General features: G+C 41.5%; 1 protein-coding gene and 1 long non-coding RNA gene across 6 annotated transcripts in view; one reads left to right on the top strand and one right to left on the bottom strand.

The window, feature by feature from the left end:
* The window catches only part of TAB2 (TGF-beta activated kinase 1 (MAP3K7) binding protein 2), a 174,483-nt gene that overhangs the window by 51,569 nt on the left and 97,410 nt on the right, over window positions 1-25,504 (bottom strand). For all 5 annotated transcript variants that reach the window (XM_030198047.1, XM_030198049.1, XM_030198050.1 and 2 more), the window contains exon 4: window positions 1,058-1,218. In XM_030198047.1, the coding sequence (XP_030053907.1) occupies window positions 1,058-1,218 (161 nt within the window). The remainder of the gene's footprint in view (window positions 1-1,057; window positions 1,219-25,504) is intronic.
* On the top strand, window positions 1,141-24,877 carry LOC115466657. The gene is made up of 3 exons (XR_003941574.1): window positions 1,141-1,220; window positions 15,172-15,177; window positions 24,866-24,877. It is a non-coding gene; the product is annotated as an uncharacterized LOC115466657 (long non-coding RNA).

Genomic DNA, 25,504 nt, shown 5'->3' with positions numbered 1-25,504 from the left:
ATCAATACTGAATAAAGGTTTTCTAAATGATGGAATTGAATAAAGAACTGCAAACTGCAAGGTGTCATCACCTTTCATAGTAACAAGGTTCACAGAATTGCTAATTACTATACTTGTATCGTCAAGGATCTCAGAGGATTCTCGGACATGATCTATGGCAGCGGTTCCCAAACTGTGTACTGCAGCAAACTCTCAGGGGTGCAGCAGCAAATCCTGACATCCCTCCTGCCACCACACGAACCACTACTGCTCTCCCCCCCCCAATCCAGCATCTGCCACCTCTCTGTCCCTGCTCCCCCCACTCACACCCATGCCTGCCCGCTGCTGCTTCTCTACATAAGCAGCAGTGGCAAAACAAGGTGCAGACACTCAGCGCCAGACTCTTCATATATGTGGCTGACGATTCTGTCCCCTCGAACATCACTTCCTGTTCCAGAACACAGCCGGCAGCCGCAAGTTTGGAGAGTCTGGTCCTGCATGGTTGCAGCTTGTTTTGCTGCTGCTGCTGATCTAGAAAAGCAGCAGCAAGGATTGGTGTGTGTGTGTGTGGGGGGGGGGGGGGGGGGGGGGGGGGGAGGGGAGCAGGGACAAATGCTGAATTGAGGGGAGAAACAGAGAAGGGGCTTAAGCTGGATGGAAGGGGAACACGACAGAGGGTAGAGACTGGATGAAAGTGGCGAGAGAGAGAGGGATGGAAGGGAGAGAGAAGGAGGGCAGACAATGGATGAAAGGGGAGAGAGAAGGAGGGCTGACACTGAATGCATGGGGATAGAGGAGGGCAGATGATGGATGGAAGTGGAGAAGGAGGGCATGCATGGGAATGCAGGTGCTGGTGGATGAAGCATGCTATTGATTTGCTTGAGCAAGCAGTATGGAGCATGTAACTCGGACCTCAGGCAGTGGACCTCTTCAACTAACAGAGTTTTGGCATCCCGCCAGCAAAGGTAGTGCTTTGGGGGTGGGGGAGGGGGCTGGGGGGAGACTTGAGAAGAAATGTGTAGCCTAGGGGCGTGACCTGACAAAGCTTGGGAACCACTGATCTATGGGATAAACTTACTGAAGGAATTTGGGAAGCAGAATTCGATCTTTTCAGCCGCCTTCGTGTAAGATTATTTTCCATTTCATTGACCTCTGATTTTAGTTTGCCCAGCTTTTTCTTTTGAACCTCAAGTTCTCGTTGGAGACGCTCCAAACTTGCCTTCTGATATACCAATAAAGCTGTAATAATATATAACAGTATAACATGAGTTCTCACTCTAGTCAGCTCACTGTATCAATGCTACAGTAGTTCAGGACTTAACATGGAAAAAAATGAAATTTCTTCCTGGACTCAAATGCAAACAGATGTGGAAGGGGGAACATGGAACAAGAAATAATAGCTATAGGAGTAATGTGCTAATTCATCATTGAAGTGTTTTTCTCTTCCATTGTGACAGAAGATGCCAGAATGCAGAATGTGACTGTAGTCTGCTCTTCTATGTCAAATATTAAAATGGCAGATGACAAATATGAACACATTAAACTAGCTGCTACATTGTATACTAAGTATATCAATAGCTCTTAAACCTTGTGTATTGTAAGCACCAAGTTACTTCCAAATAAATAACTTGGTTTTTTGCATGAACAATTTAGAGGTAGATGCTGGTGGCACTTAATTAATGAAATCATAATTTTTATTGAAAATATAATTATTTTGTTGCCATTAACTTTATATGGATGAGGTGGTTTTCTGTACTATACTCTAAAGGAAACTCTCTAATTCTCTTGTGTAACATAGGTCTTAGGTTATAAATACATAGCTTGAGGACTTACAAAACGAATCACCTGCGTAAAACCAATTTAAAAAGGTTTCTTTCAGTATAAATTGTTCGACATGTCAATTTTAGAACCTATACAACAGTTTTCATTCAAAAGGAGATACAGTACATCATCTAAGTACAGTTAGGTAACATGAGGCTCAAAGAAACTGCTTAATGTCAAGACTGGGCAGAGGGGGAGAGAGAGGAATGGAGAAGAGAGGCGGGGCCCTGTGACAGCTTTACAAATTTTCTTTGGTTGATGGCAAAGGGAACTATGCAAGTTGAAGACATTTTTCTTCACCATCTCAGACACTGGACTATCTCGATTTGGCTTCTATGCATCAGCATATAAATTTTAGGCTCTGATTCCACTGGGCACCTGAGAAATTTTCAGCTTTGTCTAACAAAATGAGGGTTCACCAAATACAGGATGTAGCACAGCCTATTTGAATAATCTCTGTTGTTTCAGGTGTCTTCAACCACAGGTAAATACCCTGGATGCACAGAAGAATGAACTACACACGTGAAAGAGACAAAACTCTGTTAAACCAAGCTATACTGTATAGAAAAAGAGAAATAGAACAAAGAGAGAGGAATGAGACTGAAGGGCTTACCACCTTCCACCTGCTGGAGACTGAGAATACTGGATCTGCCTCTAGCTGGCAGGGGCTCTTATTGATTCTTCCTAGATCAGAGTCTCTACCTGATGGAAGATGTAACCCATCAGTCACATTCTGGGCTGTCCGGAGGGAAGCTAAGCAATGCTACTTTTAATGCAGCTACCAACAGGTCTTTTCACAAAAAAACCCTATATACGAGAGTCCTTTTGTCCTAAGTGCAGAGTCTTACAGATCTCTTCTTTTAGAATGGAACAGATGTCAACTGTCACATTACAATTGTGGTCACATAATTTTTTACTCATGTATTATGTTGAATCCCACCAAGAATATAAATGCTACAATTGATCCAGTCCTAGCTGACATGGTATTAACACTACTCTGATTACAAGAATTCAGATTTATAAATTTGCCAATGCTCTATAAACAATAATGTGTCAGAATCCAAGAAGCTGTATAAGTCTTCCACCTCTGACGGTTAAGAAGAAAGGAACAGCATCAGATCCAGAGGTACATAGGAAGCATATACATTCATAAGCTGTAATGAGGTAATACTCTGCTTCTTATTTCTCCCTCCTCCTGCTTTACCTCCCCACCACTATCTCTGTTGGGCTGCGGTCCATTAATATTAATTCACAGCTAAATACTTTTCTTTTTATTATTTATAAATGTACTCTTCCAATTTATTTAGCACAGCCATTACAGTAAGAGCCCATGGCTACAGGTCCAAGAACATGACTACATTTAGAATGCTGACCTGAGGTCTGGCCACAATGAGGATAACTTTATAACAGGTACCAGAAAACACAGAATGCTTTTCTACATGCTCAAGTCCCATGTAAAAAACTCTGCCCTCAACCCAGTGTCACCATGGAGAGACAGTTGAGTCTCTTGTTAGGTGTGATGAACACTGCCTACACAGCAGGCCAACTCTGAGCATCTGCATGGAAATGTACAGCATTATTAGTGAACCACTGGGCTGGTCCTTCATAACTTCCCTTGTTTAACTCACGTCAGCTTCCACCGCTAAGTCCCAGCTTTTCATCCCCATAGCATTCCATATGCTATTCCTTACACTTCCTTTTTTTTTTGCTATCTCACCCTTCTTGCTTTCTCTTCCCCCCTTCTCTTCTTTTTAGGCTTAGGGGTTCTTAATCTTTCATTCATGTTGCAGCTTAGTATAAAACTGGAACCAAACAGAGAAAGGATCTTGACACAGAATTAGGATGTGATCGCCAAGCAACAGTTAGCAAGGAGTAACAGCAACATTTCTTTAGTCTTTAATACATTTAATCATGTTTTTTCTTGCTAGACTTGAGGAAATGAGGGGTAGATTGTTCTTAAAGGTTTCCTTCTTTATGATGGATAGGAGGCAACAACTAAATGTGGGTAATGCCTTTTTGTCAACTATAATTCTGGCCACAGGAATATTGCAAGATTCTGCCTAATCAGTGATCCCTTTTAATATGTATGTGATTCCCCTAGATACATGTCAGCAGATAAGGGCCAAATGACCCATTCAGTCCGCCCATCCTCAGCAACCACTATCTCCTCCTTTCCCTAGGAGATTTCATTTGCCTGTCCCATGTTTTCTTAAATTTAGACACAGTCCTTGTCTCCACCACCTCTACAAGGAGGCTATGCCACACGTCTAGCACCCTTTCTAAGAAAAATGTATTTCCTTAGATTACTCCTGAGCCTATAACCTTGTAATTTCACCCTATGCTCTCTCATGCCAGAGTTTTCCTTCATTTGAAAAAGGTTCGCCTCCTGTACATTAATGCTATGGAGGTATTTAAACATCTCTATCATATCCCCACTCTCCTGCCTTTCTTTCAGAGTATACATATTGAGGTCTATAAGTCTGTCCCTATACACTTTATGAAAGAGACCACTGACCAATTTTGTAGCTGCCCTCTGGACTGACTCCATCCTGTTTATATTTTTTTGTAGGTGTGGTCTCCAGAATTGCACACAGTATTCTAAATGGGGCCTCACCAGAGTGTTATACAAGAGCACTATAACCTCTTTTTTCCTGCTGGCAATTCCTATCCCTATGCACCCGAGCATCCTTCTGGCTTTGACCGTCACCTTAAGATCATCAGATATGATCAGCCCCAAGTCCCATTCTTCTTTCGTACACAGATGTACTTCACCCTCTATACTATACTATTTTCTTGGATTTTTGTAACCCAAGTGCATGACCCTACATTTTTTTTAGCATTAGTGTTACCAATTTCTGGACCATTCTTCAAGCTTCGCCAGATTTCTCCTCATTCTATCCACACCCTCTGGGGGAGTCCACACTACTACAGCATTTGGTACCATCCGCAAAAAGACAAACTTTACCAGATAGTCCATCCACAATATCACACACAAAGATGTTAAAAAGAGCCAGCCCAAGGATTGATCCCTGTGGTACACCACTGATAACATCCTTTTCCTTGGAGCAAACTCCATTTACCTTTACCCTCTGTCTCCTTCCATTTAATCAGTTTTTAACCCAGTCAGTCACTTTAGGGCCCATACCGAGGGCCCTCAGTTTATTATCGCCTGTATGGAACCATGTCAAAGGCTTTACTAAAATCTATGGGCCAGGGTAGGAAAAAAGGGCGGAAGAGTGGCACAGAATAGCAGAACATATGGGGTAAGGAAGAAACACTGTACGTTAATCTGGAAAGAGGTAATGGAAAATGTATTCATATTGGTGTGATATGAAGACCTTCTTCACAGTTGGAAGAAATAGACAGCTATTAGGTGAACTTGGTGTCCAACTTCCACAATATCTGGAGCATTTTTATCAATAGTCAAGCATTTAGCCTTAAAGGGAAATGGATATCAACTAAAACAAACAGATATAAATGTAAGTAATGAAGTGACAGTTCTCAGCTGAATGAAAATTTGTGGCTGCCCGGCTGTGATTTTTCTGGAAGACCATGTGATTACTATAGCCTCACCTTGTCTCTGAGCCATTCTGGATTCATCTCTTTTGATAAAGTTACAAATAAGTGAAGTAGTATGCACAACATTTTTTAGGCCATCTCTACCACACTTAAAGTGTTTTATTTCCTCTAAAGATTTTAGGACTGTCTTTCACACCTTGGTTTTCTCATGCCTGAAGTATTGCAATTCTTTATTTGGGGGACTTCCGAGTGGAGGAGTGGCCTAGTGGTTAGGGTGGTGGACTTTGGTCCTGAGGAACTGAGTTCGATTCCCACTTCAGGCATAGGCAGCTCCTTCTGACTCTGGGCAAGTCAGTTAACCCTCCATTGCCCCAGGTACAAATAAGTACCTGTATACAATATGTAAGCCGCATTGAGCCTGCCATGAGTGGGAAAGCGTGGGGTACAAATATAACAACAACAAAAAAAGCCCTTCAACTGGTTCACAATGCAGTTGCTCATTTGTCAATGCTTGGCATTTTGCTTACATTACTTTTTGCCTAATGGAATTGGTTCTCAGTGCACTGAAGAATCTCTCTATATAATAACTGGTCAATCTGCATCCCTGGATGGATGGCTGGCTGGCTTCACAATCATATGCAAATCAGATACTACGTTATCGACTACGTAATCGGCTCGCCTCCAGCCTTCCCTTCCCTCTCAGTCTCCTGCCTTTGCAGAAAGTGGTAATTATGTCAGAGGAGGGCGGGCCACTGAGAGGGAAGGAAAGGGAAGGCTGGATGAAAACCAAGCTGAGTCTGCCGCCACTGCTTCTTCAGGTGAAATAAAAGTTTGGAAGGCAGGGCGGCAGGAAAGAAAGGAGGGCTGTTGTGGGAGAAGAGGTTGGGCAGGTGAGGGCTGGGGTTGAACTGGAACTCGGGTGCTTACAAGGGGGACAGGTGGGGGCTGGGGCGAGTCACTGGACATGGATGCGATGGGAGGGGAGAGAGGAGAATTCACTGGACATGGAGGGGAGACCAGGGAAGAGAGGAGAAATCGCTGGATATGGATGGAGGAGAAGGCAGGGAAGAGAGAAGAGTTGCTGGACATGGATGGATGGAGGGGAGGGCAGGGGTGTAAAGAGGAACAATAGAAAAAAACGCTGATTCGGAAAGGGAGAGAATTTAAAACATAATGGCGATTAGACGATAGCCTTGCTAGGGCCCATTTCATTTTTTGCGAAACGGGCTTTTTTGCTTGTAAACCATAAAATCTTTGCCTTGATTTATCAAGCATTAGATGGAAATATGCCTCAATATATTAATACTGTCCTGCTCTTTGCGGTCAGTGTAAGGTTGTTGCACTTCCTTCTTCTGGACAACTATATCTGGCTGAAAACAGAAAGCATGCTTTTCTTGTTGCCCATGTGAATGAAACAGATTGGCTTTGGACCCAAGACTGATGGCTTGTTAAATATTTATAAGGAACTTAAAGGCTTTATTTTTAGCCGAACATTTTCACTGAAGAAAACACCATCTAGCTGTTCGTAAGTTGGAGGTGATTGAGCAAAATGGCAGGAGGGAAGGGAAGGTTTAGTGTGTGGTTGCTGATTTTTGTATTTCATTATTTTATCGTATTATCTTAATGGTTTGTTTGTGTTGGCTGTTATCAACTTAGAAAATGTGGATGAGCGGCTTACAAATGTTTTTTAAGTTGAACACATACATTTTTGCAAAAATTATTTAAAATTTGTCATTTTACACATATATTCCAAGTTGCATTATACTTATACATTTTATCACTAAACAATTATTTCTCTTCAATGTTCACAGAGGAAAATCCTGGAGAAGGACCGCAGTTAGCTGCCGAGGGAATATCAGGGAATGGAGTGGATATTACGCCATTTACAGAAGAAAGCGTTTATAAACAGCCTGAGAATCTGAAGATGGACAAAGCTATGGGGCCGGAAGGGATATATCAAAGACTATATTACTGCTCCACCCACCCCCTCCCTCTCTTTTGTTGTAACCCCACCTACCCTACCCAGAAAGTTTTATAACCCTCTTCCCCACTCCGTCCACCCCATCAGCTCCCCCAGTCTCACCCCCATCCTACTCCTCCCCCTTCTTTAAAACCTAAACAATAGAAATACAATCCCTTATGGAAGTGACTCCCCCGCCCCCATCGTATCTACACTGCTTAATCAACTCAAACCAGCCCCACAGAGTCAAATTATCACATCAATAGTAAAATGTACAGCCAACATTGCACTGGAGATACCAGCACTGCCAGCAACACGTCAATGCGTCTCCCCCGAGGCTCATCACATCTGGGTATGAAAACCCAATAGATGGTAAAGATTAATGTCAGTGATTCTTCCCTGGGTGCACATCACCAGCTGCGACTTGCTGCCAAAGAGGACCCGTGCCATTTGTAACCCTCTGCACTCAAGGTAGAAACAGAGTGCTTGCTGGGAGGTTTACACATGACTGCTATCTACCAGAAGAAAAGCCATTGCCGCCTCTCTGTTGAGCTCCATTTGGAGCTGGCCATCTTTGCTAACTTGTAAAGCAAATGGGAATTGCCATCTATACTGGATGCCCTGTTCCCTCAGATGAGTGGTAAGGGGGCACAGATCTCCCCTCCTCCCCGCTGCCATATCCTGATATATGGAGATCTCATAAGTAGCCCAAACCCAGCTGACCGTTTCTGGTCTAAATTTGCTCTTATCACTGTTGAATTTGTTACCCAAGTGATTAGAAAATTCTCCAATAAACATTGTAAATTGGATGCTTGCCCCAAGCTACCTACTTAAATCCGCCCCCAATTGCTTCATTGAAGACCTTACATCTTACCTAAATTACATGCTTCAACAGGGTCTCTTCCCCGATGAACATGGCAACATCCTACTCACCCCATTACCGAAAGACACAAAGAAAAAATGTAACGACCTTACCAATTATCGCCCAGTCGCACCCATCCCACTAATAGTTAAATTGATGGAGAGCATGGTGTCCAAACAGCTTATGGAATATATGGACATGTTTCTCATTATTACATGAATCACAGTCAGGATTCCGCCCCTTCCATAGTACTGAAACTGTACTAGTCACTCTTCTAGCTAAATTCAAGCATGAAACTGCCATAGGTAAAAGTATACTCCTCCTCCAATTTGACATGTCGAGCGCATTTGACATGATAAACCACAATATACTTTTACGTTTACTTGATCACCTTGGGATTGGAGGAAATATACTTAATTGGATCATGGGTTTCCTAATCACAAGAACATACCAAGTTAAATCAAAAACAAACATTTCACCACCATGGAAAGCACATTGTGGAGTACCTCAAGGATCCCCATTATCACCAATACTCTTCAATATAATGATGTCCCCTCTGGCCAAATTCTTATTCAATCAAAGACTTCACCCCTTCATTTATGCTAATGATATCACCATTTACATCCCTTTCAGACATGACCTTTCTGAAATTACAAATAATATCATGCGCAGTCTGAACATCTTGGACTCATGGGCAAACTCATTTCAACTGAAATTAAACACCGAAAAAACACATTGTCTTATCCTCTCTTCCCCACATAATAATTATAAATCCACAACCCTAAACACTCCTGATCATTCTCTTCCTATTTCTGATAGCCTCAAAATTTTAGGTGTTACAATTGATCACCATCTTACACTTGGGAGCCAAGTTAACTCCATTATAAAGAAGATGTTTCATTCTATGTGGAAACAAACGTCTAAGACCTTACTTCCTGAGGGAAACATTCCGTAACTTGACACAAATAATGGTTCTGAGCCATGCAGTTTACTGATTTTGTTGTCTATACCATCACTTGCCCCTGCAAGAAAATGTATGTAGGCATGACAACTAGAATGTTAAAAATTAGATTATCTGAACACAAATCTAATATAAACAGATCAGTATTGAAAGAACCTTTGGTTAAACATTGTTTGGCATTTAAACACAAATTTGAGGAGTTGCGTTGCTGTGTTATAGAGTAGAATTGCCCCCCAGAGGTGGCAATCGTAAATTAATGCTTCAAGGAAAGAAACCAGGTGGATTTTTGTTTTGAATAGTCTGGAGCCACATGGTCTGGATAGCTCTATAGAGTGGAATGCCTTCTATTGATCATTTGTGTTACACTGATGTCCTGTGAGCATTTTAGCATTTAAGCAATTTTATTTTGAGTTATATGCTGTATCAGGGCTATTGATATCCTGTGAGTATTTCAGTATTCAAGTAATTTTGTTTTGAATTATATGCTATATCAGGGCTTTTTTCTGCAAGTCAGCTGTTCCCTGATGTGATATTATTCATCTATTGACATTCTTCACAGTTAAGATTTGTTCCTTTACTATTTTCTCCCTGTCAGGTCACTGTTTTACAATGCAGCCTTATGGCTGTGCTACTGACAGAGTTGAATTTCTCACTGTCAGTTCACTTTGTGCTATGATGCAGCCTCTTAGTCTTTAGCTTCTTGCAGCGTGATTGGCCAGTGGGAGGAGATTCTTTACCTCTTGGTCATGTTGCTTAGTTGCTTACGTGATCACGTTAGTGTTTCTCAAATCCTGCATGTTTTTATTGATTAAGTGATTTAGATCATTGACACAGCTTTTTTTGATTTTTGCTGCAGTAATACCCACTATTGGGGGGGGGGGGGGGTGTTATTGATGTTTTATTGTTGAAGGTGTTCAGTATTTCGTTCTGTTACACAGTCACGTTGTATAGTCATGATCATGATGACGTCAGTGGCTTTTCAATCCTGCACGGCTGTGAATCATTTCACTTAGGTGTTTTTATAATGCTGTTTGTGTGGTGGCAGTAGTTTCCCTGTCGGTTGTAAGAGAAGCTTAGTCAGCTTGAGGTAAGTGCTCCAGTGTTGGGTGGGTTTTGTGCTTTTGAATTGTTTTGTAAGTGTTTTCAGAAGTTATATGTTTGTATTAAAAGAGTATGATAATCTGAGTTTGGTGTTTGTTTTGTCTACAGACCAATACCCCTGTCAGTATGATCCAACTGAGTGGTTCCTGATGAAGCCCTGTTATGGGTGAAACAAATAGGGCCCCGTTGAAAATCAACAGTTGAACTGTGGGGTTGTCAAGCCAGCATTTATTGAGCTAAGTTGATGCATGCCATGCTGTAGCTTGAACAGTTTTTTTACTCAGTTATCTTTAATATTTGTGCTCTATTATGGGCTTTTTTGTATAAAAAATTTGTGCTCTATTATGGGCAATTTTGCATGATGCTCCTATATGGGCATTTTTGAATGAGTGGAGTAGGGAATACTTACCCCATGAAAGAAACTTGATCACGGGCATAAAGTCTTTTATAGATAACAGTGTCTTGTTGATTAGACCTTGGCAGAAGCCTTGGTTTCTGAGGGTATTTCCCACTTTCCTCATTTCCTTACATTCATTCCACACAACCCTTTGGATTGTGTCTGGCTGTTTTTCAGTTCTCTATAGAGATGGAGTCCCACCCCACAGAGGCGCGCTCTACAGCCAAGGCCAGAGCAAGGCTTTACAGGCAGAGCCCTGGCTAAATTTGGAGTCAAGGAAGAACCATGCATGTTCCGCGAGATTGGAGACGAGCGGATGTGGTCCCTCTTCACAAAAGTGGAGACAGAGAAGAAGTGGGACACTACAGACTGGTAAGTCTCACGTCAGTGGTAGGAAAAATAATGGAGTCGCTGCTGAAAGAAAGGATAGTTAACTTTCTAGAAGCCTACAGGACCAGAGGCAACATGGCTTTATCAAAGGAAAATCCTGCCAAACGAATCTTATTAAACAGCAAGGCAAACAATCCGCAAACTCTAAGATGGAAGACAGAAAAGCAGATCAGTATTAGATGTATATGAACTTTATTATTGATGTTCCATATAAGAATACTGCCCAACATAGGCCGTGTTTTGCCCAGCAGGGCTGCATCAGGGGCCTATAAAATAATAACACATACAATAACTAACATAATATAAAAAATAATGTAAACAACTATATCAAAAAACTATATTAAAAATCAATCATAACAGCTAATATTAAACACTAGTAAAATATGCCCGTTTCTTGCGGCAATGAAACGGGCGCTAGCACGGTTTCCTTCCGGACCTCCCCCCCATCCCTACTCACCCCGTCAGCGTTCGTCCGCCATTGTTGCGGACCTCGGCACCACCTTCAATCTGCTGACATTGTTCCGCCCTCGACGTCATCACGTTTGACGCGAGGGCGGGTCCCCAACACAGTGTTTTTGGTGGCTTCACCACCATGATGGCTTCTAACCAGAAGGAAGTGCCCGGAGGACCTGACAGTGACGTCAGTGTCCTCAGAACGTTGAGGGTGAGTTTTATTATATAGGATACCCACATTATACTTTTTCAAGAAAATTTGTGTACATATAAATATATATACATATATATATAAAAGTGATTAGATTAATCTATGTATAATCAATAATAAATATTAATAAAAAAATAGATAATTGAGTGTTAAAGCATAATTAAAATTGCATAACCATATAGATATAACACAGTATAATACTATTTTAAACCATATAAAAACAATGAAATATTAGATGACATAAAAAAATCACAATGTAAAAGTACAGAAGGTAATACAAATGGGACATATTTATTGAATATAATGTATTGTAGAATGCTTTTGTAAAGTTAGTAGTTTATTCCAACAATTGATGCTACGTATAAAGAACAAAATTAAAAATGAAAACAAAAAAAATAAATGTAATATAACCCATGGCACATCTGTAATATAAAAATATTATAAAATGAAACTTACTTGAACAACTTCACCAAAACTATAAAAAAAAAACCCCAGCATTCGTCATAATCCTACAAATGAGGACCCACCTGAAACCTAAACAACAACAAAAAGGTAGATTTCACAAAATGAAATTCTTGTTTAAAGACTATAAATAGACCCTTTGTAAGTAAAGTATGGTCACTAGAAACCATTAATTGCCAAAAGTTGGCATTGAGTAGACAGACTGTAAATGTACTGTCCGAACCATGATGTGAACATATATTCATTGCTTGCTCTTTTATTCTACCATCTAAGATTAAATGCAAAAATGGAATTATGCGTATATCGCTCCATGAGTAAGAGTGCTCCTAATGTGCCGAGTTAAACATAGCAACAAGAAACCGCTCATTTCAAGTGCTTGTAATACCTGCACAGAGCCCTGATGAGTCGCATCAACAAAATAACAAAGCTCTATCAATTATCAGGAATATATGGCATTAACTCGATAAAAGCTAAACACAGAAGGACTCACCTTAATTGTAGCAGAAAGCACGAGTATACCAAGACAAAAAACTGTCGCTGGAAAAAACATTTGGTCACAAAAGCACCGTAATATATACGACAGTCAAGCATATAAATACATAATACCTTAATTTAGCAGTGATAGGTTTTTTGTTTTGAATTTTAGCAGTGATAAATTTTATTTTTAAAGTTTGTGGACAAAGTTTTGTTACTAGTTACCCTTGGCGTCAATTTTGGCGCGTTTTTGCATTCAACTTTAACCTTTGGCTGACGTATATATTACGAGCACTTAAAATGAGCGGTTTCTCATTGCTATGTTTAACTTGGTACATTAGGAGCACTCTTACTCATGGAGCGATATACGCATAATTCCATTTTTGTATTTAATCTTAGATGGTAGAATAAAAGAACAAGCAATGAATATATGTTCACATCATGGTTCGGACAGTACATTTACAGTCTTGTCTACTCAATGCCAACTTTGGCAATTAATGGTTTCTAGTGACCTACACAGTTTACTTACAAAGGGTCTATTTACAGTCTTTAAACAAGAATTTCATTTTGTCAAATCTACCTTTTTGTTGTTGTTGTTTGGGTTTCAGGTCTGTCCTCATTTGTAGGATTACGACCAATGCTGGGTTTTTTTTTACATTTTTGGTGAAGTTATTCAAGTTTCATTTTATAATATTTTTATATTACAGATGTGCCATGGGTTATATTACATTTATTTTATTTCATTTTGTTCTTTATACATAGCATCAACTGTTGGAATAAACTACTACCTTTACAAAAGCATTCTACAATACATTATATTCAATATGTATGTGGCCCATTTGTATTACCTTCTGTACTTTTACATTTTGATTTTTTATGTCTAATATTATATTCTATTATATCTATATGGTTATGTAATTTTAATTATGTTTTAACCCTCAATTATCTATCTTTTACTAATATTTATTGATTATACATAGATTAATCTAATCACTTTTATATGTATATATATATATATGTACACAAATTTTCATGAAGAAGTAAAATGTAGGTATGTTTAATATTGTCTCAGCTGTTATGATTGATTTTTAATACAGATTTTTGATATAGTTGTTTACATTATTTTTTTATATTATATTAGTTATTGTATGCGTTATTGTTTTGTAGCCCCTGACGCAGCCCTGCTGGGCGAAACACGGTCTATGTCAGGCAATATTCTTATATTCAACATCAATAATAAAGTTCATATACTGATCTGCTTTTCTGTCTTCCAAACAAATCTTACTGACTTCTTTGACTGGTTGACCAAAGAACTGGATGAAAGACGTGTGCTAGATGTAATCTACTTGGACTTCAGCAAAGACTTTGATATGGTCCCCCACAAAAGACTCGTGAATAAGCTGAAAGGGTTGAACTTAGGACCAAAAGTGGTGACCTGGATAAGAAACTGGTTGACTGACAGGTGGCAGAGGGTGGTGGTAAATGGAATTCGCTCGGAGGAAAGAAAGGTGAGCAGTGGATTTCCTCAGGGGTCGGTGCTGGGGCTTATTCTGTTTAATATATTTGTGGGAGATATTGCTGAAGGGTTGGAAGGAAAGGTGTGCCTTTTAGCGGATGACACGAAAATAGCCAATAGAGTGGATACTCTGGAGGGAGTAGAAATGATGAGAGGGGATCTCCGAACCACAGAAGAATGGTCGAGGGTCTGGCAGTTAAAATTTAATAGTATTCAATTAAGGGTTCAAATCTCTCAAACTGGTGAAATAAAGCCAATCTATTACAATTGATAACAGTATGTGTCACTATTTGTCAAATATGCAAATATATACTAAAATTATTATTTTTTATTTTTATATATGCAGTGCTCAGTGTGAGTCAAGTGCTTTTGAATCATATAGTCAAAACAACTACATTTGAGCACAGCGACCAATTGCCATCATTGCACTGTTCCCTCCTTACCTGCCTAGATGATGACTGAACTAGATTAGGACAAATATCCTGAATGGGTTAAGTTGGTATGTACAATGCATTCACTTAGCTTAACATGAATTGCTGGCAGGTCCCACTCTGTGCTCTTGGTGCATGCTCCTAAAATCTGTGACTGATGTATGCGTGCTGTAAAATCGAATTAAATTGCCATCTACCTCTCTCAATCTATTCCCTTGAGAGATTGAGCGAGGAAGATGGCAATTTAATTCGATTTTACAGCACGCATATAGCACATCAGTCACAGAATTTAGGAGCACGCACCAACAGCATAAAGTGGGACCTGCCAGCACTTCGTGTTAAGCTAAGTGAATGCATTGTACATACCAACTTAACCCATTCAGGATATTTGTCCTAATCTAGTTCAGTCATCATCTAGGCAGGTAAGGAGGGAACAGTGCAATGATGGCAATTGGTCGCTGTGCTCAAATGTAGTTGTTTTGACTATATGATTCAAAAGCACTTGACTCACACTGAGCACTGCATATATAAAAATAAAAAAATAATAATTTTAGTATATATTTGCATATTTGGCAAATAATGACATATACTGGTATCAATTGTAATAGATTAGTTAAAATTGAATGGCAAGAAGTGTACAGTGATGTACTTGGGGTGCAGAAACCCAAAAGAGAGATAACGAACAGGAGGGGAGAGATTAGTAAGCTCGACTGAGGAGAGAGACCTTGGGGTGTTGGTGTCTGAGGATCTAAAGGTGAAGGCCATGGCCAGAAAGATGCTAGGCTGCATAGAGAGGGGCATAACCAGCAAAAGAAAGGAGGTGTTGATGCCCCTCTACAAGTCGTTGGTGAGGCCCCACATGGAGTACTGTGTTCAGTTTTGAAGGCCGTATCTTGCTAAAGACGTAAAAGGACTGGAAGTGGTGAAAAGAAAAGCTACAAAAATGGTATGGGATTTGTGTTGCAAAGCGTACGAGGAGAGACTTGCTGACCTGAACATGTATGCCTTGGAGGAAAGGAGAAGTGACATGATACAGACGTTCAAATATTTGAAAGGTATTAATCTGCAAATTAACCTTTTCGTAGACGGGAAGGCAGTACAACTAGAGGACATGAACTGAGGTTGAAGGGGGGCAGACTCAGGACTAATGTCAGGAAGTATTTTTTCACGGAAAGGGTGGTGGATATGTGGAATGCCCTCCCGCGGGAGGTGGTGGAGATGAAAATGGTAATGGAATTCAAACGTGTGGGATAAACACAAAGGAATCCTGTTTAGAAGGAATGGCTCCACGGAATCTTAGCGGAGATTGGGTGGCGACACCAGTAATTGGGAAACAAAACGGGAGCTGGGCAGACTTCCACAGTCTATGCCCTGATCGTGACTGAATAGATAGGGATGGGCTGGAGTGTAAATTTTAAGAGGCTTCGACGTTAGCTTCAGAACTTAGTACAAGAACAGTGCTGGGCAGACTTCTACGGCCCATGCCCTAAGAAAGGCAAGGACAAGTCAAACTTGGGTATACATATAAAGTATCACATACCATGTAAATGAGTTTATCTTGTTGGGCAGACTGGATGGACCGTACAGGTCTTTATCTGCCGTCATTTACTATGCAGTGCATGCAGAGATGGAGCTTATGCGGTGGAGCTCCACCCAACATACCAGGATGGAGCGATGCGACCATGCTCTACCTGCATAGATGAATTCGAGGATCTATTCATAGTAACATACATAGTAGATGACGGCAGAAAAAGACCTGCATGGTCCATCCAGTCTGCCCAACAAGATAAACTCATATGTGTATACCTTACCTTGATTTGTACCTGCCTTTTTCAGGGCACAGACCATACAAGTCTGCCCAGCAATATTTCCCGCCTCCCAACCACCAGTCCCGCCTCCCATCACCGGCTCTGGCACAGACCGTATAAGTCTGCCCTCCACTATCCTCGCCTCCCAACCACCAACCTCTCTTCCCCCACCTGCTCCGCCACCCAATTTCGGCTAAGCTTCTGAGGATCCATTCCTACTGCACAGGATTCCTTTATGCATATCCCACGCATGTTTGAATTCCGTTACCGTTTTCATCTCCACCACCTCCCACGGGAGGGCATTCCAAGCATCCACCACCCTCTCCGTGAAAAAATACTTCCTGACATCTTTTTTGAGTCTGCCCCCCTTCAATCTCATTTCATGTCCTCTCGTTCTACCGCCTTCCCATATTCAATGAGGAATCCCTGCTCCATGGCTGAACCTGCAATGAGGGAGCTACATTCCACAAGGAGAAAAGGAGCTGTGTGGCAAGCACATAGGACCGGAGAACTCAACAAGAATACCGCAGACATGAATGCTGGCAGCATACATGGAGGCCACCAGCCCCCCCATGAGGCCGCAAGTCTGCATCCACCAAAACACATGCCTCCCAGAGCACTCAAGAATGCAGCTACAGCAAAAGTAGCTCGTGTGCAACAAAAATATTTGGAAGCGCAGAAGTAAGCTAACATATCACATCAGTACCTGGCCAGTAGTCAAAAAGCCCAATGCCATTAAGTAAGCGCAACAAAGGATGTTGCCAAAAGAGCAACCTATCACTTTTACTTAAAAATGGCAAAGACGAGATGGGATGGTAATTATCAGGAACCTTGAATGTCAAGCTGTTTGTTTTTTTCACTAATGGTCAGATGGAGGCTTTTTCCAGGGAATCAGGCATGTAACCTTCCTTGAAAGAATAGCAGCAGTAATGAAATCAGCTAAATAATCTTTCAAAGCTTTAAACACCACAGTAGAGCACTGATTTAAATAACTAGAAGAGTTATTAAAATCTTGCATTACAACTAGCTGTAGAGAAATAGGGGGTAAAGTTTCCCCATTTACCTTTAAGGGGAACAACTTTCTTAGGATCTAGTGAATAAATTAAATCTAAGGAAGCACTGATTATATCTAACTGTTCCTGGAAAGCTATTGCAAACTGATTACTCGATATTGTTGGCAAAAGTGCTGAACAGTGATCAATCCATGTACAATACAGAATAGCCCTTTAGAATCTGAGTTTGCACTTGAATCTGTTTATTAATGTAATCTTTCTTGGTGATTACAACCCATGTCTATTTACTTAAAGCCTCTTTATAAGCCATCAAATTTGAAAATAGAAGCTTTATGAAAGATTAGTGACAGAAAATTACAAAAACATAAAACTGAAAAATAAAATTAAAAAGTAGTTATACAAACTTAAGGAAATGTTTTGGACCAAAGACAAATCCTCAGAGGATGAAATTCCAGAAGGGTTCAATTCTGAAGTGTTTGTCTTCTCTTTTTCATGAGTTCATTTTGTTCTTCAAGGCTATATAGAAGCAAAGTGTAGCTTTGTATAGAAAAATTATGATTTACCTTATAATTTTCTTTCCTTTAACTGCAGCAGATGAATCCAGAGACTTGTGGGTTATGACCATCTGTCATCAGGTGGAGAGGTAAGAGAGCACTGAACTCTTGTCTTTTAGGACAGTATGCTTCTTGGTTAGTCAATATTACTCATAACAAAGTAGAAGGAATAAAGAGGCATAATAGATCCTCTTTCTCACTGAGTTGGAATAGTAGAAAACAGCAAAACCCTTTTAACCTCAAAATGTGTCATTATCATAAACAGAGAAATGAACAAACCATGAGAACAGTGCACTGAGGACGGGTGAGGGGATCTGGATTCATCTGCTGCAGTTAAAGGAAAGAAAATTATCAGGTAAGTTAATTTTTCCTTCCTTAGCACCAGTAGCAGATGAATCCAGAGAATTGTGTGATGTAGCAAAGCAGTCCTCATATAGGGTGGGAATCCGAAACTCCTACAGAGAGCACCAGTCAAAACAAGAGTCTGCTCTAGCCACAACATCCAGAAGATAATGCTTAGAAAAAGTATGCAATCAGAAACAAGTAGCTGCTTTACATAAGCCTTCAAGAGAAAAAATTCACAATTTCACTCAAGAAGTCGCTAGGGCATTAGCAGAATGAACTCAAAGAGAAGCCAACAGCTGCTTGCCTGAAAGAAGGTATGCAGAAGAAATAGTCTCCTTAACAGTCAGTCGCCTTAGACACCACACACCCTGATTCAGGCCCGATAAAAGAACAGAAAGATGGGAGAGGAAGTGACGTCACCAACGCGGACGGCTGCCTAAGTTCGGAGCTCCGTCGTGTCCCTGCTTTATAATAGCAATAAAGTGCGTCTAATCTCCCCCTGAGCCTTATTTGCTACATCAGCTGAGTCAACGGCTGCAACAATGTCTTTGGTGCGGAAGGAAAGCGAACGGCAGTCAACGCGGCAAGCTGGTAAGGCCGCGAATCGCCATGTGCTCGCCTCGGCCCGCGCCTCCCACTCCGATTCGGCGTTGTCTTCTGCCGAGGTGGGCAGTGCCTCGGCGAAACAGGGCATTTCAAAAGAGCTTGCCAAATGCCTTAAGGTTATTAGAGAGGAGATTAAATCCTCTAAGGAAGAGATTCTAGACAAGATGGACGTTTTAAGTGTGGACCTCCGTGAGCTAGGGGGGGGGGGGGGCGCGTGGAGGAATTAGAGACTCTTGCTGACGAGCAAGCTGAGCAACTGACTGGTGCTGTCTCCAAGATTTCAAAGCTATTCGATTACCTAGATGAGCTGCAAGATAAAGTTGATGACCATGGGTTTGTGGTGTTCCTGAAACAGGGGACAAAGAAGATGCAGCTACGGTGGTAAAATTATTATGTGGAAAGTTGCTGGGGTCGGAGGTCTCCATGGTGGAGAGAGCACACAGAGCCTTGGGAAAGAGAACTGATAATCAGCCCAGGGATATTGTAGCTTGTTTCTCGTCGTCTACCATTAAGGAGCAAGTGATGCAGCGAGTCCAGCAGGTTTCCCATGTGGAGTACAATGAGGCTAAAGTGAAAGTGTTCCACGATTTGTCACAATTGACTCTGGCTAAGCGTAGGGCACTGAAACCAGCCTTAGACATTTTGATAGCAAATAAGATCTTATACTGCTGGTCTTTTCCATTTGCTCTTTGCTTCATGGTGGGGGGTAAGCTACATCGGTTCAGACTCTTAGCAGACATCTGGAAGGTTCTATATGACAAAGGCCTGGCGACTACTGAGCATCGTCCGGTGGATATCGCTCCTGCTGCTAGGGCCAAGCTTCAGCAATGGAAGAGGGTTTCTAATAAATCTAAGATTCCTTCGAAACTCAACTGAAGTAACCGGTTGATTTTATATCAGACTTTCTTTGTGCCTTGGGTTCATATTGCTGTGAACATGGGATGTATAATCTCTATTTTAAGCTTGCTCTAGCGTCTTCAGGGAGAGGGATGAAGGTTGTAGGGGAGGTAGGGGAGTGAGGACTGTGTTTTTGAGAGACATATCAAGAGGTATGTATGTATTTGGGGTAGTGGGGATATGCGGGCGGTTTGGGTGGCACATCGGGTTGGTGAGTTTCTTTCTCTATGGTATCTAGTTAAGGGGCTTTCTAGTCCCTATCTAGGGGTTTGGGATGGTTGGGAACAGGGAGAGGGTGGGAGGAGTGATGTGTATTGTATGGAGTTTTGATTGGCTGGGGTGGGAGAAAGGGGGGTTGGAATGGGAGGGAGGGACGGGGGGGGGGGGGAGTGTGTGTGGGGGGAGGTTTCTTTCTCTTCCCCTGCTTTACGGGTCTTCTTATCTTTTCCCATTCAACAGCTGCTGGACAGAGCTGGGTGCATGTCAGCATGTTATTTGTGTTATGAATGACTGTTGATCTTGACTTATAATGCCAAAGGTCTTAACTCTCCTCAAAAGCGCCAAAAGCTATTTAAGGAATTACTGTTACATACTCCTCAAGTAGTATTTTTACAGGAGACGCATTCTTAAGCGGGATCATGAAAAATTTCTCACTCATCATCAGTACCCTAATGTTTTTTGTGCTTCCGATGCCAGCGCCTCAAAGAAGTGGAGGTTTGCGATCTTGCTCCATTCTTCTCTACAGGTTCAGGTAAGAAAAATTAAGTGTGACCCTAGGGGTCGTTTTTTTTATTTTACACGTGTCTTTGAATAATTTAGACTTTTCTTTAGTAGATGTGTACACACCAAATGACTCTCAGGTCGAATTTTACATCAAGCTTGGAAACGTGGCACAATCTGATCCGTTTGGTAAGATGGTACTAGGAGGTGACTTCAACGCTACGTTTGTTCCACATATGGATACATCTGGTGCCGTCTCGAAGACTGACATCAAAATCTCTAGGGCCCTGGCTGCATTAGCTGGCACTTTGGCTGTGTGTGATGTGTGGCGTTTACAATATCCTAGAGAAAGAGACTACTCTTTTTATTCTCATTCCTCTTATTCTCGTATACAACTTCTTCTCCTTGATATAGCCTTGGCCCAAGGTGACAGCACTTCAGGTATTGGATCTATTACTATTTCGGATCATTCTCCAGTTTGGCTTCATCTCTCTTCCCTCTGTGAGGCGGATAAGGATACCAGGTGGACTCTTAATGTTTCTTTATTAAGAGATGAGAAGTTGCTGGCTGCATATCGCACTCTCTTAAAGGAGTACCTTGATATTAACCTGAACTCCGGCCCTTCAATGGGGATTGTTTGGGATGCTTTAAAGGCTGTAACGAGGGTTTTTTTCTTAAAACAGGCTGGTATTCAGGCTAGGGCCCGGCGGAAGGAGGTGAATATGTGCTTGTCTCAGTTATCCTATTTGGAGACCCAGCATAAGTCTTTGCACTCGGTATCCATCTTGAGGAAAATCCAAGCTCTTCACCTTCAATTGGATAATATATATTCAGAACACTTAAAGTTTGTTCAAGGTCAGCATCAGCTACACCAAAATTTTTCCCAGAATAAACCGGGTCATTCGTTGGCCCTTCGTTTGCGGCAGCAGCGGCTCGATCGTACTATTTTGCGGATTGGACTGGGAAGAATGGGGTGCTGAATCAGTCTTCTTTGATTCATAAGCGTTTTAAGTCCTTTTATGAATCTCTATATTCGGCAGACCCTACTATCCAAAGCGATGCTATTGAGGCCTTTCTTTCCTCTCAAAATCTTCCTGCATTGTCTGATGCGCAGCGTTCTTTGTTGGATGGTAACATTCAGGTAGAGGAAATTGTTGCAGTTATCAAAGACTTACCAGCCAGAAAGGCTCCCGGATTGGATGGTTTGCCAAATGACTTTTATAAAGTGTTTAGGGGTGAGTTGGCGCCTCTCCTGGCTGAGATCCTTATTGGTGTGCAGGAAGCAGAGGCTCTTCCTCCTACTATGATGGAAGCTTGGATAGCTGTAATACCAAAGCCAGGTAAGGACAAGGTAGAGTGTGCCTCTTATAATCCCATATGTATTCTTAATTCTGTTAAAATTATAGCTAAGGTACTAGCGAATCGCTTGGCTAAGGTACTTCCGGACCTGGTCCATCCGAATCAGGTTGGGTTTATTCCTCATAGACAAGCTAAAGATAATGTCCGTCGAATGATAAACGTTTTACATTTAGCTACTAAGTCTAAGACCTCCTTATATCTTTTAGGTTTGGATGCTGAGAAGGCCTTTGGTCGTGTTCATTGGCCTTTTATGATCAGGGTCATGGAGACGATGGGGATTGGGCTGGGATTTAGTGGTTGGACTCAAGCTCTGTACAATTCTCCCAAGGTTTGTGTCCGTATTAACAGGGGCATCTCTCCTATGTTCCCCCTTGCTAGGGGGACTAGGCAGGGTTGTCCCCTTTCACCTATGTTATTTGCTCTGGTTATGGAGCCTCTTGCGAATGCTATTCGTGTTAACCCTGATATTTCAGGGCTTTGGGTTGAGGGCCAGGAATATAAGTTGGCTATGTTTGCTGACGACATATTGCTTTCTTTAACTAAACCTTTAATTTCTGTGCCTAATTTGACTCAGCTTTTAGATGCCTATTCCTCTGTGTCTGGTTTTAAATTAAATATGTCTAAATCCGAGGCCGTGGCAGTCGGTATTCCCTCACCCGATTTTACTGTCTTTGCAAGAATCCTTTCCCTTTCGTTGGGTGACCCGAGGCATCAAATACGTAGGGATTACACTTACCAGTAAATTCTCTGACTTATTTTCAGCTACTTATCCTCCCCTTTTGAAAGATCTGAATAAGATTTGGAGGCTTGGGGGTCTTTGGAGTAAATGTATGCATGTATGTATGTAAATGTATGCATCCCCTCCACAGATATTCAGAACTGTTTTATAATATTTACTTGTTTAAAATTCTACTATGTTACCCAAGATCTTTTCTGTAACACTAAATGTCTATTTTCTAATCTATTTCCACTACTCATGATATAATGTAAGCCACATCGAGCCTGCAAAGAGGTGGGAAAATGTGGGATACAAATGCAATAAATAAATAAATAAAAAACAAAATAAAATCTTGGTTTGGAAGGATTGCTACATTGAAATGAACATATTGCTCCGCTTGATGTATCTCTTTCAGGTCCTTCCCTTACGTCTGTCCCGTTCCTTTCTTTAGGGGATTCAGTATCGTTTCCAACTCTTTATATGGGCAAACAAGAGGCCGCGCCTTCCCAAAATGTTGCTATATAAGGATCAAAAAGAGGGAGGGCTAGGTGTCCTGAATATATACTGGTATTATAAAGCAGCCCAAGCGCGGGTGGCCATTGGGTATCATGCACTCTCCCAAGATGGATTGGCTTGGAGCAGTCTTCGGTTGGTGCAGTTCAGTTGCGTTTGTTGATCTGGCTTCCTCGGAGGTATAGATTGTTGGAAAAGGAGATTTGTCCTTCAATATTGACTACGTTTCACTATTGGGATAGCCTGTTTGGTAAGCAAGATTTGATCCTATCTAAGCTTACTCCAGTAACTAACAACCATCTTTTCCCTCCAGGCCTTGATTCTGGGATCTTTATGCAGTGGCGAGCGGCGGGCCTGGAGTCCTGGGGCCAATTTTTTGATGAAGATACCTTTATTCCATTTGAAAGTTTGATTGATAATTACGCAATATCCCCTAAAGATATTTTTGCTTATACTCAAGTTAAACATTTTCTTTCTACAAGGGAGATTAGGGCAAAGGTTTTGCATGAATATTCTTTGGCTGACTTGTGCGAAGATTCTAAAGGGACGAGGGGCTTGATTTCTTGTCTATATTCTATTCAGCATCAGTGGGTCTGGACCCCTGTTGAGTACCGAGTGCGCTGGCATCGGCAGTTGGGGATGACTTTTAGTGATGACGATTGGACACAAATGGAATGTGCATTGTAAAAGGTTTCTATCTCCATACCTTTTAAAGAAAATGCATGGAAGGTCCTGTATAGTGCTCGCCTTCATCATATGTTCCCACAGGTATCGTCTTTGTGTTGGAGAGGATGTGGACAGGAGGGTACCATGGGCCATCTGTGGTGGACTTGTGTTAAAGTCCGTGCTTTTTGGAAGTTGGTCCAGTCTAGACTCCAGAGATGGATCGCTAAGCCAATTATGTGGTCTCCTGAATTTTTTCTCTTTTCTAAAAAACCACCTGGCCTCACTACCTCACAATCTTTATTGATTCGTCAAGCAATGTTAGCGGCCAGGGTTACTTTGGCTGCTTCATGGAAGACTTCACAGGTGGCTTAATAAACTATGGTATGTATGCGAAATGGAACGGTTATGGGCAAAGTGTTGTAAAACGATATCTAAATGGAAAGCTATTTGGCTCCCCTTTATTTCCAATTGTTCATGCTGATGATTAGGGATGGTGGATGGGGAAGATGGAGGGGGTGGTCTTGGGGAGTGTTTCCCCCCTCCCTTCCCTTTTTTTTTTTAAGTTTCCTTTCATCTGTTAGTGGGATGGGGAAGGGGGTGGGGTTAACTGTATTAATTTCTAGAAATATTGAAGCTTATTCTAACCTGTTTCATCTGTTGGGGGAGCTTATTCCTGTTAACTGCTGGTGATTCCCAGTTTGTATTTCGTTGTTAGTGAAGCTCTGTTTGATCTCAATCACTATCTATTTGTTTGAATTTTGGTATTGCTCCCAATTTTGAATAAAGGCTTCTTTCAATTAAAAAAAAAAAAAAGAACAAAAAGATGATTGGATCGCCTGAGAACATTGGTAGCTTATAAATACCAGAGAAGTTCTTGAACATCAAGACAACAAAGCAAGCAAAAATCCATCTTGCAATCCCATTCCTTAAAAGATGGCAGAAAAAGATGTTGGCTAAGGTGAAAAGCTGAAATCACCCTGGGAAGCCAAGAAGGAAAGGTACAAATAGTCACTCCTGAATCCGAGAAAGGAAGGAACAGATCTCTGACCAACCACGTCTGTAACTCAAACTCCCTTAACCAAGGCAACAGCTACAAGGAGGAGAGATTTGAGAGGAAGATCTTTCAAAGTAGCCTGCTTCAGAGGTTCAAAGACAGCCTTTTTTTTTGTGTTACATTTGTACCCCGCGCTTTCCCACTCATGGCAGGCTCAATGCAGCTTACATGGGGCAATGGAGGGTTAAGTGACTTGCCCAGAGTCACAAGGAGCTGCCTATGCCTGAAGTGGGAATCGAACTCAGTTCCTCAGTTCCCCAGGACCAAAGTCCACCACCCTAACCACTAGGCCACACAAAACCACACCAATGTTCCACTCGGAACAAAGACAATGAAGAGGAGGCCTAAGATGATGAGCCCCTTTCAAGAAATGAACCACATCTGGATGAGAAGTGAACGAGGAATCCAGAACCCAACCACAGTAACAGACATGAGCTGCCACCTTAACCTTAAAGAGTTGTAAGGAAGACCTTGCTTAGACCATCCTCCAAGAAGGCTAACGTGTGGCAAAGAGGCCCGAAATGGAGACCACGCCCATTCAGAACATGTTTCAAAACTTGTCACACATGAGCGTACATGGCTAAAGTTCAGCATTCTTGCCAGAAGTAAAGCTGCAATGATATCGTCAGCATATCCTTTCCTTCTCCATTTCGGCCTCTCTAGATACAGGCCATAAGACCAAAGTGGGAGGGATCCTCCATCCAAATGGGACCC

The sequence above is a fragment of the Microcaecilia unicolor genome, chromosome 3 (genome assembly GCF_901765095.1).
Source record: "Microcaecilia unicolor chromosome 3, aMicUni1.1, whole genome shotgun sequence".
In the NCBI taxonomy this organism is placed as follows: domain Eukaryota; kingdom Metazoa; phylum Chordata; class Amphibia; order Gymnophiona; family Siphonopidae; genus Microcaecilia; species Microcaecilia unicolor.
The sequence above is the reverse complement of the archived record's forward strand: the minus strand, read 5'-3'. Positions and strand labels throughout refer to the sequence as shown.